This window comes from Notolabrus celidotus, chromosome 10 (assembly GCF_009762535.1).
Source record: "Notolabrus celidotus isolate fNotCel1 chromosome 10, fNotCel1.pri, whole genome shotgun sequence".
In the NCBI taxonomy this organism is placed as follows: Eukaryota; Metazoa; Chordata; class Actinopteri; order Labriformes; family Labridae; genus Notolabrus; species Notolabrus celidotus.
Genome location: NC_048281.1, coordinates 4,023,133 through 4,041,198, shown reverse-complemented (window position 1 = coordinate 4,041,198; position 18,066 = coordinate 4,023,133). Strand labels below are relative to the sequence as shown.

At 40.3% G+C, this 18,066-nt stretch overlaps 1 protein-coding gene across 6 annotated transcripts in view; it reads right to left on the bottom strand.

The window, feature by feature from the left end:
- The window catches only part of ptpn4a (protein tyrosine phosphatase non-receptor type 4a), a 124,652-nt gene that overhangs the window by 15,088 nt on the left and 91,498 nt on the right, over window positions 1-18,066 (bottom strand). For 3 of the 6 annotated variants that reach the window (XM_034694167.1, XM_034694170.1, XM_034694171.1), the window contains exons 11-20: window positions 17,812-17,875; window positions 14,706-14,878; window positions 13,538-13,606; window positions 12,298-12,432; window positions 11,583-11,744; window positions 5,312-5,471; window positions 4,542-4,625; window positions 4,230-4,286; window positions 3,688-3,844; window positions 312-478 (exon numbers count right to left, since the gene is read on the bottom strand). In XM_034694167.1, coding sequence (XP_034550058.1) covers window positions 312-478; window positions 3,688-3,844; window positions 4,230-4,286; window positions 4,542-4,625; window positions 5,312-5,471; window positions 11,583-11,744; window positions 12,298-12,432; window positions 13,538-13,606; window positions 14,706-14,878; window positions 17,812-17,875 — 1,228 coding nt within the window. Of the gene's footprint in view, window positions 1-311; window positions 479-3,687; window positions 3,845-4,229; window positions 4,287-4,541; window positions 4,626-5,311; window positions 5,472-11,582; window positions 11,745-12,297; window positions 12,436-13,537; window positions 13,607-14,705; window positions 14,879-17,811; window positions 17,876-18,066 lie in introns of all 6 variants that reach the window. The other 3 variants (XM_034694169.1, XM_034694166.1, XM_034694168.1) reach the window with 1 other exon arrangement.

Sequence of the window (18,066 nt, the reverse complement as noted above, 5' to 3'; positions counted from 1 at the left end):
GGATGACTTTGTTTACAAAGAAATATAAGAGAACAAATATTTATTGCAACTGTCCATATCTGAGAATTGAAATAAAATAATAGTTATTTAATTTTTCAGTTCAATCCAGTTTTCTTGAACATCGTTAGAGAATCGCAAGTGAATCGTATCGTGAACCAAAAATCGGGGTTTGAATCGAATCGTGGGTTGAGTGTATCCTTACATCCTTACATCCTTACATCCCTACATAGTACTCATAAATAAGCTCCAGAATCCAGTCTACTATCTGAAACGTTTGTGTGTCACTGTGAGCTGTAAGTCTCTACACCTACATCAAACTGTGCCAGTATGGCCCCGCTGATCAGGCCTTCCTTCAGGGTGACCATGGAGTCCCTCAAAGCATGCTGGTCTAGCTGTGTGGGATCCTGAGGGGACTTCTCAGGGATGTACTGAAAATCTGGCTCCGAGTCCACCTTCTCCTCCACCACGTCATAAATAGCTGAGTGGGACAGGAAGGAAACATGTCACAGTTAGTACACAAACAGCTGTTTATGTAGGCTGAGGCCCAGGGGGGGGATCGTTTATCTTTAAGGATGTAATGAACGGAAATGCATCAAAGAGAAAGAAACTCTAAGAATCCCAACCACTGCACAGCAGCAGCACAGGAATGTATAGTTAATATGTGGAAGTATTTGTATGCATAGATTTTATATAAGCTGCAAAAACAGATTGAATTGACAGGCGTTACATACGTTGATGAAATCTTATATGTGCTCTGATGTAAGAGAGGATAGAATGCATAAATCCCTCACTGACCCACTTCAAATACTAAGAATTCCCATGTTTCATCATCTTTTAAAGCTGTCCCCCCAAATCACAGACGCTGATTAAAAGGGAATCCATCGCATTCCCTCCACATGATGAGAACGTACAGTGAAGATGTACAGAAAGCTAGATGTACACTCTGTACAGTAGATCTCCTTTTGAGCTGAACATGTGACTCGAAACGGTCCAGAAAGAGACCAGAAGGAGAATCCTAACTGGGGACCAGATGTGCAGCTGTTAATATTCAGAAGTGGACAGCGCAGGCCGTCCATATGTTGCACTCTGCCTGGTTATCACTTCAGTACAAATTGGAGATTCATGCATCATCAAATTGAATTGATGTTAAGTGTTTATCATGTTGAGATCAGTTTTTATGAATCAGTTAGACCAAGGTATTTTCAGTTTCCACTGAAATGAGGCAGATAAACAAACAAACCTCTCAGCCTCAAAAAGATGTTCAAGCTTTATCCAATTAATGGTGATGTTTGACCCTGTTTAAGGTGCTACCTGTTTTAATACAGCATTTTTTTTAAGACACTGCAAATTTAGTTAAACCTCTCACAGTTATATCAAACAAGAGAAAATGCAGCTCAAGGCCTGATGTATACTGATTCATAACTTTGTAAGAAAGAATGTCAGTCAACCAGGAAGTGGGAGAAAAAACATATCAGATTGAATGTGCCTCTTGTTGAAATGAGCTCCAACCATAGACTGTATAAATAATGGACGTAGTATCCGTGACATCACACATCTGTTCCTGAGTGCTGTTTTGAAGCCAGTCGTCTGCAGGAGTCATATTGGAAATGATGAACTCAACCAAATTTTGGCTGTTTTCAAACCGCCTACTATACTAGCAATACGTACTGATTTGGCCAAAATTCAGTATGTAGTATGATGTATGTGAAAAAGAGAAAAATCTGCAGTATGCCAAAACTCCTCTGATGTAGTACTGATTTGGGAAAATTTCACAGTATGCATCTGACCAGTCTGCCTCGCGTGCTGTTTCCCACAATGCACAGCGATCATTACGCTTCTTCTTTTTATTCTTTTTTGATGGTGGCACTGTATTTTTAGATGCTGTAAAAATCCTTAAATTCCATATAAACCACCTCTTAACTTTTTAAATCACAAGTGATGCTAAAGAAGCAGTTTTGTGAACGGCTTGGCCGTTGTTTACTTCCGCTTTCCAAAACTGGAAATCCAGTAAAGTCTGGCTCAGCATGCTGCAGAACAGAACAGCCATACTGCATACTAAATTCAAACACAGTATGTAGTAGGCAGTAATACTACATTCATAGGTAGTATGTAGCAGGCCGTTTTGAAAACAGCCTTAGTGTGAGCAGAGACTGTATATAAAATGGACGTCATCTCGCTCAGCTCGATGTGAGGCTGCCACAAACACTGCTCCCCCTAGTGGCTGCCTGCAGTATAGGTCAAAAACTCTGTCTCCCCCATTCATTTGAATGGGGCTGCAGTCAAACTTGAAAAAATAAATACACGTGGTACGAATGTTTCTCACATCCGTGTGCTGTGGTGATATGTAGTTAGTTTTTGACTGTTTTGTGTTCAAGGCCTCTTTTTTCTGAACAGTTTCTTTTTCGTTAGTTATTAGAGGTTAAAAAACGGGGTTTTACATCCGGGTTTAGTTTGATTGACAGCTGCTGTAGAGAGAAACTCCATAGGACCTCAGGATGGTATGCTGTAGGGCGGAGCTTGTTACCGTGGAAACACACAAATTCCCTACTGCGCAGACTCTGGCTGCAGAAAATGTATAAGATGTCAGCGTTCTGGAACGAGATATCTTGGCTTCAAAACCGTACAATTGGAAAAGGCGGAGCGACGCTGTCCATTATATAAACAGTCTATGAGTGTGAAGCATAGACTGTAAAAAATATGGACGTAGGATCCGTGACGTCACCCATCTGTTTCTGAAGAGCTGTTTTGAGACCAATCGGCTGCGGCAGCCATATTGCTTCTGTCGAGCCAGTGTGACGCAAAGAGGCGGGCTTTGAGCCTCCTAGCCAACAGCTGCAGTGTTCCAGCAGGCAGCTGTGCCTCTAATTTGAAGACTGGTAATCTCAATATCTTTGAAATTGCCGAATTAGAAAAAAATTCACACCCCTCACAGTGAGAGGACGTCGAGAAATTAGCTATTCAGACTACACTCATCTTTTGTACCAGGCTGTAAATATGTTTATTAATGCTGCAAAGATCGCCTTTTCCCCATTCATGTGTATGTGACTTCCGGTACTTCCGGAGCCAGCCTCAAGCGGATCCTCGATGAACTGCAGCTTTTAACACTTCCACATTGACTCATATTTTTAGACCGGAGGATGCCGCTTGGTGTGAAGTAAAGAGGCGGGGTTTGAACCTCCTAGCCAACAGCTATGTGTTCCCGCCTGTCAGTCAAGTCAGTCATGTCCTTAAATGGGCCAAACTTGTAATCCTAATATCCTCTGAACTGTTGCGTTATACAAAAATTCACCCCCGTACAGTGTGTGCCGATAGAGAAATTAGGTATTCAACTCGAGCTGTTTTTTGAACCAGGCTGTAAACATGTTTATTTCTTCTGCAAAGATCGTCTCTTTGAGTAGGTGTGTATGTGGTTTCCTGTGTTTCTGCAGCCAGCCTCAAGCTGACACTCAATGAACTGCAGTTTATAACACTTCTGCATGGGCTTCCTTTTGTTGAGATTGGTGCTTGCCGCTTGGCTCCAACTAAAAAAGCAACAAACTCTACCTGCCAACGGAGGGCTTAACAAACTAGTAACTAATATGAATGAAAAATGAACTTATCTTGTTGAAGCTAAAAACCACAGAAGTAGGTCGTAACAGGAATATCTTACAATCTAATACAGTCAACACACAGCAGGGAACAACTCACCGTTTGGCCTGACCAATAGGATGAGCTCCCCGGAGTGGCTCTCACAGCTGGCCTTGATGAACATGACCACCTGATCGTGGGTGTGGTCAGAGATGTCCCGTCCATTAATGAGGACCACCTGGTCGCCCTCGTTAAGGCGAGGCACACACAGGTCGGCCTGTGGAGAGAGACGCAGAGACAACATAAGAATGAAGCAAGTTCTGAAGTATAGATAAATAGATATTTACTATAATTGTACCTATAGGAGAGAAAAGTCCTCAAAATAGAGAGGATTTTTGTAAATGCATTTATTTTCCAATTTGCCCCAGCTGAGCACAAAACAAAATGTTAGCAGTTGCTAAACTTAAGTATCATCAAATCAGGACTATAAGTTGAAACCAAATCAAAAGAGACTTGTGCCAAAGAGTAAACTACTATAACACAACAGATTAACTCTCTCTGCATCTCAAACTGGTATATTGGTCATAGCTCAATTTTCAGATGTCTAAGAAAGGTATTAAAAGGACGTCTCATACACATTCAACATGTAATTCTTGACTTACAGATGTTCCTGGAGCCACTCGAGACACAATGATGGGCATCTTCTGGTCAGCTCCACCCTGGAAACACACACATGTTGAAATTCAGTTAAAAGAACAAATCCCTCGTTTCTTTCTTGGAAGGAAAAGTCAACTTTAAGGCAAGGATTATGAAATTGGTCATTATTCAAACAGACAATTCGTGCAAAGGGTTTTGACGAAATTGGCACAAAGAAAGAGAGAAACAGAAGAACAGATGGATGAGGAGAGGAGCAACTGAGAACAACAGTTGGATCGTGAATCACTTTTTTTTCTATTACTGGTTTCAGGCTCTACCTTGACATTGAAGCCAAAACGTCCATGTTCATCAGGTCTCATCTTGATCAGGACCAGGTTATCATGAGGGACGACTCCATTTAGCTGCGGGGGCAGAATTCAACACATAAACAACATGTTTAAATCCAAGTGCTACTTACTCTCACATCATCTTCCACAGGGATATAAGCAGCAGATGAGAGTGGATGCAAAATTGCTTTATTAATTAAAAAAGTTCACCTTCACTTTTCTTTTTTGGGATTTTACTGTAATTCATTTGCTCTTGACCTAAATACTAACGCTCCATCTTAAATGTTAGATCAAGACATGAAGCTTCCATTTTTTTTTTTTGGCCACCAGGGGGCCCAGAAAATAAATAAAAATAAAGAAATAAACAAGTAGGAAACAAAAAATGAAACCAAAAAGTCTCCTTTCACTTTGTTCACCTGCCCTGTGCCTGTCTCTTCCTCTATAGTTTAATACATGGCAGGTAAAGATTTGTGGGAGTGTGTTTGCTGGAAAAGGCTGTGAGTAGAGTGTTAATGACGGCTGTTCAGACTTAATCATACTCTGTTTTTAAAAATTTGCTTTGAAACAAACAATAAAAGTTGAAAGAGGCCAAAAAAGTCTACTACAGCCAAATGATACATAACTCCTCTGAAATGTCAGCCAACCAGAATCCTTCTATTCATCTGTGCTTTATCATTTAGTAAACATCTTATCCAGAAGCTTACACCATTGGGCTTGATAGTACATTTCTAAAAGTGACTGTGCTGCGTTCTGTTACTGACCGTTGTCTTATCAGCATTGACAGGAACATCGTACATCTCATTGAGGTGGTTGTCCAGGAGGCTCTGCTGAGAGTGCGCCTGGATGATCTGGCTCAAGGTCTTTCTGCTCAGCTGCTTTGGGGGCAGGGCTGGGGGCTGGCCGTCGAGACCCTCTGGAGACCTAATTGAGGAAGGAGAAAGAGAGAGGACAGAGATGGAAAAAAAGGGTTATGTTTCGAATTCTGATGTGTTGATAATGCGTATAAATAATCACAAACTTAAGCAAAAGTCTGTTTTTTAAAGGTGGAATGACACACACAGCTAAAGGAAAGTAATGGTTTCACAGCTTGTTGTCTCAGTTGGACAAAGAGGAGGCCTTTGGTTATAAAGAAAGGAGACAAATGGAGAAAAACAGATAAAGGGGAGTGAGAGAGACAGAGATTGCAAGAGACAGAGAGGCTTAATAGCACTGTGTTAGTCACAACGCATTAACCTCAATAAAAAGGCTGCAGAAGGAAGGAAAACACCCCCTCCTCCATCATCCGGACAATAAAAGGCAGCCAGTGTGTATGATGAAACAACCCGGTCAGTCAGGTAAGGCTTTCAGCGGCATCATGTCCCACTCTCTGGGGGGTAAAAGCCAGTCACTTCACACTGTGTCTGGATCTGTAAATGTGTGTGTGCGGTTGTGCGCAGGCTTTCCTAAGGGAGAAGAGCACCAGTCAAAGAGCATTGCCAATGTTTTGGCTGCTGCTGCTGGTGCCACTTTGCGTCTTTAACACACGCACAGAAACACATCATTTATTATGGGTCAGAATCAGGTCACGCTCGCAGAACGGGGGCAACGCACAGCAGGCCCGAGCCAAGGCCGAGCATCCTCCTACATGAATGTGCTTCCTCAACACGACACAGACGAGTGAAATGGATATGCGAGGATCTTCACACCGGATCCTGAGCCGGCTGCAGTCCTGGCATAAGGAGATGTGATCTTCAGCGGATGTTACCAAGCCCTGCATTCTACCACTCCTTGTCACAAATAATTTGATCATTACCGAACCCCTAAGTGTCTTATTTTAGGTCCAAGTAATATGCTGAAAGCCTGCCAGAAGATGTTATATTACAGTGATGTTAAAATGAGTGCACAGTGACAAAATGATCACAGGCTGCTTCATAAGAGTGGAAAGCTGTTTTAAAGCAGCAGAAGATGAATCCAGAAACACTTTTACACACTCCCGAGAGTCTTTCAAACTCACTTATGTTTAAAACCAGACTCTATATTTGATCTGAGCTGATTACAGCTATGTCATGTTATAGTATGTTGTGTAATTGTACCTTTTCTTTCACTGACAGGGTCATAAAGACACATCATTTTAAAACCATCGCCACACTATGATGTGGTTAGCTAGAAAGATAACTGTCACTCAGTGTAACCACAAACACAGTATCACACAGAGATCATCCACATGAAGCTGTCACAGTGAACTCTGTAGTGTGTTTGATTTAAAGCTCATCCTCCTTTAGTCTTTTATAGCACTAAGAGGGCAAAGTGATTGACTTGGGCAGAGTTATTTTGGTTATGTTTTGTGACGGCCCTTGCTTGTTTGTATATACTGGTGGTTATACTAATTTATTACCCGGCTCTCTTACTGATCTTCCGGTTGTGTAAGATGCTTGATTCTGATTGGTCAAAACCCCTTGGCGACGGTTATTAACATTCACTAACAGACTGATCACACGTCATGTCAAATCAATCCACAGAAAAGAGTTCAGACACATTTAGCTTCTGCTTGTTGACACCACAGACCGTAAGGTGAGGTAAAACCGTTAGCTCCCATTAGCATCATATTGGTCAGCAATGTGGCTAAAACGTTAGCTTCTGTTAGCATGCTAAATCGGCAGGCTAGGGATGTTTTCATATTGGATCCTGTCCATCAATATGATCGAGGGTACCGGTCTCTACAAAGAAACTTAAACCATGAGCGGTGGTGATGTCATGAGAGCAGTTCCTCAATTCGTCAGTAACTTCTTATTTTATATCATATTCTTAAATTTGTATATGGATTGTGGGATGGATTTGGGGGTGGGGCGTCTTTTTTTGGGGGTGGGGTTTTTAATTTATCATATTTCATTACTACTGTCATTATTTGTATATAACAGCAGGGTTCAAAGTTGTGACATTTGCCTCGTTTATTTTTTTCATTTAATTTTAATTTGATGCTCAGACCATGATCACATGGTATGGAGCCGCAGAACATAAATTACAAATAACAAAACAATATAATGATGGCACACGGCATGGTTGAAGTACAGCAGATCTTACTTAAACAATGGAAGGGCATTCTTCAAAAAAGCCCTGAATTTACAGATAAGTTTTGGCTTATCTGATTGCAAAAGTAGAATTAATTTGAACACAGAGGGACGTTTGAAATAATACTTGGGTATGAACCTCTCTCTATTATTCAGAATGCTTGTGTTCCTGCATTCAAACAAAATATGGTCCTAATCGCCCACATGATTATCGGGACAAAGGTTACAAATCCTATCCTTTCTATCCAGGCCTTCATACCTTCCAGTGACCCTTAGGGATCCTGGTGTTATTAGTTGTAAAATTACAGATAGCCTGTCGATACTTCTGGTTTTCAAATAACACATATTTTTCAAGTTTTACATCTTGTGTAAATTGTACATATAAATCAAGGTCATTTAAAGGTGTGTGAACCGCAGAGCTCAGAGAAGAAGGAGAGCTGAATGAGGACAGTTTCATGTTCAATCCACCGCAACAGGCAGAGAAGAATCCATCACCATGGAACGATCACTGACGAGGAATCACTGGGACTATTTTAAAAAACTGTAAACAGAAATCATTTAAATCAATAAAATAATCTTTAATCAATGTCTTTAACAATGTGTTTGTATTTTAAGTTAGTAGCCGGGTAATAAGCTTTGTGTCAGTGTCTTGTCTCACCCTGTCAGGATTCTTCTTCACATAACAACCTGCTAACCATACATTATCCCTTACTTCCATATGTTTCCTCGAGGTGCCAGGAGTGCTGCTGATTGGCTACATCCTCTCAGATTTGGTGCCCAGTGTTCAATAAAAGGCTGGCTTCCTGCTACCTCGCTCTCTCACTACCCATGCCAGACCAACTCGCACCATTACTTTAGTTAGACTTTTGTGTTAGTGTACTCGTTAACCCCTCTCACGACACCACATTCACACACATGCACACTACTGACGTTACAGACTCTTCATACCCATTGTTATTCCATCTATATGTCTCATTCACTTGTATAACTAATAACTTAGTTAATTTCATACATTGGTGCTTCTCTGGTCTTTCTGTCATGGCCGATGAGACGGGTTACAACGGTTTACAACAGCACAAATTGATCGTTACAAACCACATGTGGAACTGACAGCCCTCCAATACAAGATGACACTTCAATGTGATTGGTGGATGAGGTCATTCAGAGCCTACACAGCTAAAACAGAGACTCTTCTGTGTAAATGAAGTGAAAAGAAGATGTTTAGAAACCTCATGAGCAAAAAGAAAAAATGCTAATTTTGGTAGTTTTGTTCAAAAGGCAACGTTTAATATTTAACAGGAGTTTAAAAATGAATAATGCATTAAATGTGATGTTTGAAAAGCAAACCAGAGATACTGAAAACATGCCTGAAAGAAATCTAAGTGGAGCCATAACAATAATAATCATGGACAATGTGTGTGTTGTCTGAGCAGGAAAGAGCAGGTGATTATGTCATCTTTTGGCTCTTTAGAAGCGATGAACCAACTACTTGGCTGAGCTATTATGTGTGTGTGTCATTGTGTGTGAGTGTGCGCGCGCAGCCTTGTAGGCAGCAGAACTTACACTGTAATGTTACTTAACCACTCTGACTTCCAACTGAGCAATGTTCCATCCTTCCACCTCCTCTCTCTCCCTTTTACACAAACTCACACACACACACATACACACACCTACACACCTACAGTGTCAACAGAAAACACACCACATCTACAATACATTCATTCAGATCACAGAGACTGAAGCACAGAGGGTCCATACTAACAGCACATTTGTAGCTCACACTTCCGGCTTATTTCATTCTTATTATTATAGATTAATACATATTATTTAGTCTGTTTATTTTCAATATGTATTCATGTATTAATCTATTTTGGATTATTTTATTACTTATTTTTGTATTGATTTGATTTCATCATTTAATCCCAGTTATTTTTCCAGAATACTTCTCAGCATTTTTATATTTTATCCTGTTTTCTTCTTACCAGTATCTTAGTTTATTTTACTGAGTTAATACTTAAATGTTAAAATATCTTATTAATTTATTTTATTTTGGGAAGTAACATCTTATTTTAACCCCAGTGTTTCCTCATTATGATGTCATGAGAGCATTTCCTCAATTTGTCAGTAACTTATTTTTTTATATCATGTTCTTTACCTTGTATATGGATTGTGGGATGGATTTGGGGGTGGGGTGTCTTTTTTTGGGGGGGGCGTGGTTTTAAACATATTCTGTTTTATTACTACTATCATTATTTGTATGTACAGCACTTTATGTTACAACAGTGGTGTAATGAAAAGTGCTGCACCAATAAAGTCTAATTGATTGATTGATATCTAGCTCAGTATAGTAAAAATAATCAAGCTAGGTAATGAAACATAAGCACCAACATTGAATCATTTCTAAAGTGACTTTAAGGAATCTCTAAGGCAGGGGTGTCAAACATATGACCCGCGGGCCAAAACCGGCCCACCAGAGGTTCCAATCCGGCCCACAAGATGACTTTGCAAAGTGAAAAAATTACAGAGAAGAGAATAAAAATAACTGCTGGTTTAAATTTGTTCTACAATCAAACGGCTGACAGAGGGCACCTGAACGGCGCTCCGGGGCTTTTTTTCTCAAAGTGGGGAAAAAGAATATTTGCAGTTTGCATAATCCGGTGGAAATTCATAGACTTTTTGGACCACTGCATACAATACTGTATACTGCATGCAAACTGTTCATGCTGGAGCTGAGGAGTCTATAATAGTCAACTTTACCTTCTTTATTATTATAATCTCTCTGTTCTTTTGCAGTAAACATTCCACACTCTGTGTTAGGTGAATGGGTAACCTGTGTGTTTGGTGTGTTCCCAGCAGGTTTCAGGGCTTACAGAATGTAATATTTGGCCCCACTTTGAGACTCATCATGGCAAAAAACACAACAGCTGTTTTTGTAAAAAAGATAGTTTGTGTAATGTGAACATTTTCAGAATGTACTTTTTGCACTAAAACAAAGGGAACATTTTTGAGTTTTTGTTATTTATAGGTTATGTTATGATTTTACAGTTCAGTCAAATTGGGGTGTATGTGGCCCCTGAACTGAAATGAGTGTGACACCCCTGCTCTAAGATTCATAATTTTTACTCACCAGCCTGAGATAAACTTGAGATAAAAACTTTCTCACTGACCATCATCAGACGCTTTAGCATGGTGCTAACACAGACCTCTTAAAGTGTCAACAAATCACTGCTGAGTGAGCGAGTGAGCAAATCACTTGATAGGTCTCCAGTTCAAAGATGTCTTTGCTTGATATTTCTATCTCAAAGTCCACCAGGTTTGAAATCAAATAAGCTAACAAACACCAAACTCCTTAACGTCACGCTACAGTATCCTGAGATGGACATGATCCTCTGGTTCTTAAATGGTGACGTTTGAGAACTCACTTTCACTCAGAGGCTGCCTGGGCCGTGGAAACAGACATGTGGAACTTTAAAGGAATTCAGCAGATAGATTTTATAGTGTGTGAGCACAATAAAGACACGCAGTTATCACACATACACTTGCACACATGCTAATTCCCAGTTCAACCCCATTGTACAACCTCTCCACCCTGTTATCCGCCATAAACACATTTTACAAGCGGCCTTTCAAAGCGTTCATCTTTCCAATGAGGCCGGCTAAGTGACACTGTGAGAGGGTGTGAACTGTTGGGAGAAGCCACATACACAGACAGACGCTGAAAAACAAGTCAACTCAGCAGCGCACTCAGACAGAGTGGCACTAACTCTGATGAGTAAAATTAAACTCCAAAATTAAAGGGTGGCTGTTTTGTGGTGGTGCGTCTTTATATGAGGTAGTTGATTTACAGTGAAGTCTACGTCCCTGTCACCAAGTCAAGGCTGGGTTCTTTTTTTTACTCAGAGAAAAACAGCTTTAAAGAAAGAGGGAGGGATGGGAGAGCATCAGGAAAAAGAAAATGAGTGATGTTGTGAGATAGTGAACTTACGGTGTGGAGTCCAAGCTGATGCTGTTAGCCTGTGTGGACGATGCTGATTTGTGATTGGAGGAGAAGACAGGCAGGCTGGGTGAAGCGTGGATCACGTGATCGACCAGGTGTCCAACCGATGACGGGCGTATTCGCGTGCCCTCTTGTACAAACAGCGAGTTCCTGATTGGCACAAATGATAATGTACAATGTTAAAGAGCTGGAAAAGGATCTTATTTCAAATGTTTTTAGACTTCATGGAGTTTACACTAAGTTGTTGTTCAGCTGTGTTTACACTGAAACTCTGGTATGGGGAGAAATAATGAATTATATGTCAGAGGTAATAGCTGGATTATAAAACTCAGCAACACTTTTGCATCATGAATATTTGCAAATTAGTGAAATGAATCCCTGGCTCAAAAAATGTTTCTTTTGCAGCTGGCAGACCTTTTCCACTCAACAACAGCCTGTAAAATTAGCAGAGTAAAGAAACAGACAGCAGGGGCCTGACAATGTTTGTAATGTTCCTAGGAACATTAACCAAAAATAAAGCATGAGCTGTAAATACTTGGAAACTCCTTTTGTCTTCCTTCAACTAAATGAATCAAGTTAGTAGTTTGAACATTCACAGTCAAAACAGCCGTTTGAAACATTTATGAACCATGATGAAGGTGGTGCCCAATCATAGTTGTTGGCTGACATGAAGCTGAAGATGAGTCCTGAAATGTGGACTCACTGATTGGGCGTCCCCGGCGGAGAGCGGGTGGGTAGGCTTTGAGTCTCCAGTCTCTCGTCTGATAGGCTGTTCCTGCTGACCGACTCCCAGTCTGTTCCACCCAGTAACTTCCTGGCCAATGGCTTGCTGGGAGATCTGCTTAGACAGAAGCTTCAAATGAGCTGCGGCTCAATAACAGTGATGGTGACACATTACAGTAAACATTGGGTGTATGTAGAGCTGGGCGATATTGAAAAAGATGTCAGCACAATAACATTATTCATATCAGTGGATATTGATAATTATCACGGTAAATATCAAATCATTATTTCATTTAAATGTAAAGTCAGATTTTTGGTCCTGAGTGAAAGTTAAAGAAACCAGACAGTTTGTTAGTTTGTATTTGGAGCTTAGTTCTCTGATCAGCTTCTTGAATCCATCATTTCTAACGATGCTAACAGGAAGCAGGTCTGAGATTGATCAGATTTTAGTGAAGTTTTTGTTTGTAGATTTGAATTTTTCTTTCATGTTTGTTTGCAACTAGCATTTAACCCCAGAACACTATCGCTGGGTGATTTTCCCCCGTGCAAACAGAGTTACATGATTTTCATTATGTTGCGTTTGTCTGAGTATCAAGGGTTCCTGGGTAGCTTCAGCATCGTCTTTGACTTCCTACAGGCACGTGTTTGGGTGATTTTCACACTTTTTGCCTCTCTCTCCTGCAGCTGTTTGTTTGTCAAGAAGACTGTGCCTTCATAAGCGAAGTCTCAAATGTCCCAGGAATGGATGGGCCAAACTCCAAGTTTCTAGTTTCATCATTTTTTGGTCCTGAATTCCAAATGTTCAGTAATTTTAGAGCATTTTCATAGGGTCCACCATGATACATTTTTTTCATTTTGTTAGACATGGCACAGTTTAAAATAAAAGAACACTACTCTAATTTGTCATGTATTGTCGTATTTTGATAAGTTTGGTGACAAGTAATTTTTATTGGATATATTATATTGGGTAAAAAACACCCGGCGTTAGTGATGGTGTTAGTAATTTTAGCAATGGTGTTCTATGGTTAAGGCACATTAGCCCCCTCTCTTTCCAGTGGTTGGGGGGTGTAATTACAGGTTTAAATATATCACATTTTTATCAAACATTTTATATATTTATATCGAGAAAAACTATATCACTATAATTATCATTATTGAATTATCGCCCAGCCCTAGGTGTATGTATGCAAACCCCCCCAAAAACAAGATGTGTGTATTACCTCGCAAACACTCTGTCCTTGATGCCCTTCTCCTTTCCATACTGCACAGACTGCACCTCCGTCCGCCCACTTCAGAGAGAAACATAACAAACAAGAGTCAGAGAGGACTGTCTTAGAACATGAAACTTTAATTAAACTAGAATAAGACAATTTTTTCTTAGTGAGTTAAACAAGGTTTAAACACACATTTCCACAGATGAGTATATTTTTACTTACCCCTTTAATGAATACAAAACATAAAGTGTTCCACTGTTGTTTAAACTTTCAGTATTGATGGGCTGCAGCTACTTTGCTATTAGCGACTCAAATCACTGAAAAAAATCAGCTTAAAAATTGAAAAATCTGATTAAATTGCACCACCAGTAAGAGTTGAGCAAAGGTGTTACAGCCAGTGCAAAACAACATGTTTGATATTGATATTTAATTATTTCATTCACAGTTTCTTACTGAATAAGAAGGCAGCATTTTCACTTAAGGTTGTACCCCTGTTGGAAAATCAGTCAACATCTTCAGGGCAAAAACAGACCCACACAAGCTCTGTCAAGCCCCACAGCAAGGCTAGCTAACATTGCATCACTGCTGCTCAATAATGCATCACAGGACCTTCAACTTTCATGTCATCTCTCACTCACATTTCAGAGAAAAGGAAATCAAAAAAAGCTTCCAATGAAGTGAAAAGAATTTGAAGGCCATGGCACACCGCAGTAACAAGTAGAGTGATGAACAAAAAATGTGAAGAGATTTACACACGACGCTTCCACACGGACACAAACACAAAAAGGGTTCTTGCAAAAACTTAAAAGAATGGCTGTGAGGCCAGACACAAACAACTTTGTTCTTCCTCTTTTTTGAGGCAAACCATGAATAATTGAGTTGTGGTTTTCAGAGGGAAGGTAGCATGCGAGACACTCACTAGACTTCCAGTGATTCAGCCTCTTAACCCAAAGTGAAACAACTACATCAGCTTCCAAACAAACATGCCATCCACAAGTCTGGTCCATGTGTGTTTGTATGTGTCTGAAAAAGTTTGTGTACACGTCAATCCGTCTGCGTCTGGCAGTCAAGACCAGACGTCTCAGAGAGTCCCTGCTTGCTCTGTGGATGCTGTTTTCTCATCTGGGAGTGTGTGTGCGTGTGTGTGTATGTGTGTGTGTCCTCCCGCCCTTACCAGTATCTGAACTTTGAGCCCAGGGTGAAGTAGTGAGCAAAGAAGTTCTTCTGTGGAGGGATGGGCCTCTCTAGCCTGAAGAAGGTGTGGTGCTCCACACAGGCCTTCCACAGGTTTTTACAGGCCCGGTAGTTCACCATGTTGAAACCCAGCAGCGTCTCCCGAGTCTCCGTCTGTGTGCACAGAGGCAGAGCGGTTAGAGGGCTGCTGAACAACACTTTGGTATTTACACAGTTTCTCTGAATTCAACAGTATTTCAAGTAAAGATAGGCAGTGTTTTAATATGTCAAAATATAAGTTAGTTGTAATAAAGCAGCAATTTACAACATATTCTGTAAAAGGTCCCACCATGGCTTCATCAGATGAACTGAAGTAACCCTCATATACACCTCATGTTCTTATTTGGAAACCATCCAAACAGGCCTTCAATTACTTTAAAGCTAATTATAAAAAAGTGAGTAATGTTACAATAATATCTGTCAATGGTGAGACAGATTTCCACTACCACCACGTGAGAGTAGCAGAAACTAACTTTCAACAAATGACCCGTCACTTTGAGCTCACAGTTTGAACATTTAACTCTCTAAGTTCTCCTGTCAACTACAGTAAGCTAACTATTTCAGCTGTTTAACTATATTCTTTAAGCTAACCTCTTTTAACAGTCTGTTCATTCTTTTGCTTTAGTAACTATTTTAATTGGTTATTTATTATTTAAGCTGAATGTTTTCAAGCTTTATCCGTCAGTTTTACCGAACTTTTTAAATTTCCGATGATTCACTGTAGGCTAACATTATTTTGTAGCTAACTTTTCAACACATTAGCTTTAGTGGTTTCAATTGTTTGTCAGTTACATCAGCAAGCATTTTAAGAGTTTACCCATTACTCATGCTATTACTATTTGAACGTTTAATTTATAAGTTTAAATTAACATTTTTAGTAGTGTACTCTTTATTTTGGCTAACTGTGTCAAACTGTAATAATTAGTGTTAGCTATTCATTTAGATTTTTTGAAATATATTTTAGCTGACTATTAATTACTTTAAGCTAACCATGTTTCCACTACTTAAAGCTAACTGTGCAACAGTTTCCTTATTACTGTGAACTTACCGTTTCAACAACATTTTCAGCCTTTAAACTTTGACAGAAAACTTACAGCTACATATTCCATTCATACTCTGCAATCCATTTCAACTGCTGTGCTGAGGCACGCCCTGACTATAACCAGCCTGGGAGAGGATTCATAGAGTTTAATATATCAGGGAGAGTTTTATGTTGAACTTTCACAATGAAGTTCATGTAAAAACTTAAAGCTAGGCTTGGTAGCAAGCGGCAAACTCTGGTCTGAAACGATGAAGCCAATGCGGAAGCGCTATAAACTGCAGTACATCAAGAATCCGCTTGAGGCTGGCTGCAGAAACACCGGAAACTACATAGATATGAATGGGAAAAAGACGATCTTTGCAGCATTAATAAACATGTTTACAGCCTGGTTCAAAAAACGGCTTGGCCCTATGAAGCTAATCTCTCTAATGGCACACACTGTACGGGGGGTGAATTTTTTTCTAACGTGACGGTTCAGAAGATATTAAGATTACGAGTTTTGCCCAAATAAGGACATGACTGACGTGACTCCCGGTCGGAAACACACAGCCATTGGCTAAGGGGCTCACACTACGTCACACTCTGCCTGGTTGAGTTCCGCATTACCAATATGGCTGCGGCCGTCGATTTGCTTCAAAACAGCTCTCAGGAACAGATGGGTGACATCACGGATACTACGTCCATATTTTATACAGTCTATGGTTGGTAGTCATGGAAAACTAGCATGAATTTGATGTAGCATTTCCTCAGGTCTCCATCTAAGCCCCCCCCCCCTCCCCTCGGAGCTCCTCCAAAACGACGCCCCCGCTCACATGCAGGAGCGCCGCTGATTCAAGACCATATGATGGTGACTGATTCAAAACCGGTCCTCAGCACATGGTTTGTGTTTTGCACTACGTCAACTCATGTCTCACTCAGCGGTAAGAAAACACCAAAACATTCTCATAGTGAAAGTTAAAAACACAAACAAACGTGAAATGTACGCTTTGCAGGAGGCGGGCAGAACGGCAGGACGGGATTTGATTGGTTTCATCATTTGGCTCCTGATGGCAGGGATTGGTTGGTGTTTTCCCAGGTTTACTTTGGCTGTAGATACCAGCTTTTTTTACCTCTTTTTTAAGAACACATTATGTATTGATTACCATCAGGACAAAGATCATTTTAACCAGTATAACAAAAAGATCTAAATCTGACTACCAAACCCGACTTTAAAGCAGACTGAAAAAAAAGTCCTCCAACAGTCAAAGCAGCTTAAATTGTAACCGTTTATCAGCCTTAATTTATTTTATCTGCAGAGCCTGAGGGTGTTTGATTAAAATGCAAACCAATTTTATAACTTAAAATTCAGAAAGTCTTTATTCAAATCTGAGGTGACCAAGAGGGCAACATTTGTGCAAATACATATTACTTCAATACAAGTTGAATCTGACTCAGCTTGAATATTTATTTTAGTACAAGAGAAAGAGAAAGAGAAACCAACATTGAGAAAAAAACCTGACTGCAGCAGGTGTAGAAGACGTGTACGAAAATACAGTACCTTTAACAGTAAGAACTCATTTATTAAATTGTTTTTTTTATTTAAACTTAAGTATTAACTGGCTGTGCAGTAACTTACTATGTCAATGACATAGTGACAGATAAGCTGTCTGTTTTCTGAGAAAAGAGTTCCACGTGTCAGACAACGGATGCAGGACACAGTCAGGGATTAAAGAACAGGCAATCAGGACACGGTCAGCAGGGGGTTAATCTGACACTGATTAAACACACACACATATGCATACATAGATCTGAAGCATACACACACATCCACAGTCAGGATGTACAGGAGGACACATTTTGGATAAAGTCCATCTGTTCAGTGAACTGGACACAAATGTGGCAGGGAGATTGTGAATGCATGTGCGTGTGTGCGTGTGTGCGTCTGTGCGTGTGTGTGTGTGTGTGTGTGTGTGTGTGTGTGTGTGTGTGTGTGTGCGCGTGTGCATGAGTATTTGTGTACACCTACCGCCTCTCTCCTGAGCTGGACGAAGAACTGTTTGCACTTGAAGGAGATTTTCACTATTTTCAACCTGGAAGCAGAACAAGACAAAACAATCCGGGTCAGTGTCTGCAGAGGAAACGGGCCTATCATCTGTAATGACACACTCATGTTTGACTTCTACACTTGTGTTGGCTAAAGGTCACTGGCTAATACCTGTCATGAGTATGCCAAAATAAAAACAGTGCTACCAACTTAAATCAAATGTTGAAAATCCCTATG